Raw genomic sequence first — 1894 nt, forward strand, 5'->3', positions numbered from 1 at the left:
AACAACAAGCGACAATGAGGGTATATATATATATATATATATATATATATATATATATATATATATATATATATATATATATATATATATATATATATTATATATACATATATATGCGTGTGTGTGTGTATATGCATGTAATGAAAAATAAATATATAATGATAACAATAATAATATATTATTGATTGTCATTTATACCCATATATATATATATATATATATATATATATATATATATATATATATATATATTATGTTATGATAATACATAAGTTTTCATAACGACCGACATTGAGGATATATATATATATATATATACATATATACATATATATATTATATATATACATATATACATATACATGTAAATTACGTAATAGAAAATAAATAATGATAATAACAATAACAATATTAATATTAATTTACAGACAGACACACACACACACACACACACACACACATATATATATATATATATATATATATATATATATATATATATATATATATATATATATATGTATGTGTGTATGTTGTGTTGTGTGTGTATGTGTGTTGTAAATTAATATTAATATTATATTGTTATTATCATTATTTATTTTTATTACATACGTAATTTACATGTATATATGTTATATATGTGTGTATATATAATATAATATATATATATACTATATGTATATATATGTAAATATAAACATATATATGCCCCCATTGTTTGTCAATATTAAAGATTATGTATTATCATAACTAACATTAATAACCTATAGCTAGAACGGTTTATTCTCGCAGCTGGTCTTAAAATTGTTGACGTGTCATGCTAAATTCTTCTTTTATTTAGACAATTTTCAGTGTCTTCTGGCAAAATTTTGTGGATTTCTAAAAACGAGATGCAAAAAATTGCGAGCGAGGTGCATATAAACTAAGATGCGTTTATGTTCGCTCAGTTAGACTCCAGATGGATAATCATTACGCTGAAATGACTTGCGGAATTGAGTGTCTTCTCATGCTTGTTGCAGTTGGAGCAGTTATTCTCCTGGCAAGAAATGGCCGAGAGGAATCCCACGCCAAATTTAAAGAAATGGAGAACTTGCTAAGCCTGAGAGAATGTGAGCACAGAAGTCTGACACTGCTGAGTCAAGAATATTGCAAAAGGATCTTAGAACTGGAGTGTGCTTTGGAACGAACGAGAAACAAACAAGGAAAAGGACAACAGCAGGAGACGAAGGGTATAGTTCAGTTTACTAAGCAGAAGTGGGATCAGGATAATTTTGAATATAAGATCAATTTGCTCGAAGAGGAAAAGAAACTCCTGGAGCAGGAGATTTCTGGTCAAGCGAAGGAGAAACGTCAGTTGGAAGATGAGCTGCGCCGGATGAAACAAGATTACCACATGTTGAATGAATCTGCAACCGCTTGTAAGCAGATGAATGATGACTTGAACAACCAACTACTGAGCAAGGATGCGCAAATCGCAAGACTCAACTTCCAAATTCTTCAGCAAGGGGAAGTTGTGACTACACTGCAGGAAGGTCTGCGTCAAGTGACGGAAGAAAAGTCGGCTATGGCGGCAGAGGTCCGGAAACAGGAGAACAAAATCAGCCAGTACAAGGCTGAAATGGAAGACCTCCAGAGTCTCAATCGAGTACTACGGGAGGATGTCGCAAGACTGATGAAAGAAAATGGCAACCTTCAATGTGAGCTGGAGGAAAAAAAGCTGAGGTTTACGCAGGCGGAAGAGTTCTTGAGTGACAAGGGACGTCGCCTGAAAGAGGCAGGGAAGGAGATCACAAAAATGGATGACGAGAGGAGTCAAATGAAAACTCAGCTGTGGCACCTACGGGGAGAGAAAGAAGCAGTACTGCGCGACTTGAACATCGCCAGAATGAGGAAC

At 32.8% G+C, this 1894-nt stretch overlaps 1 protein-coding gene across 1 annotated transcript in view; it reads left to right on the forward strand.

Annotated features, from left to right (window-relative positions):
- Nucleotides 1-979: 979 nt before the first annotated feature.
- The window catches only part of LOC136850444 (uncharacterized), a 30156-nt gene continuing 29241 nt past the window's right edge, over nucleotides 980-1894 (forward strand). The window contains exon 1 of the mRNA XM_067124022.1: nucleotides 980-1894. This exon is cut by the window's right edge and continues 84 nt beyond it. Within this exon, the coding sequence (XP_066980123.1) occupies nucleotides 980-1894 (915 nt within the window).

This window comes from Macrobrachium rosenbergii, chromosome 22 (assembly GCF_040412425.1).
Source record: "Macrobrachium rosenbergii isolate ZJJX-2024 chromosome 22, ASM4041242v1, whole genome shotgun sequence".
NCBI classification, from domain to species: domain Eukaryota; kingdom Metazoa; phylum Arthropoda; class Malacostraca; order Decapoda; family Palaemonidae; genus Macrobrachium; species Macrobrachium rosenbergii.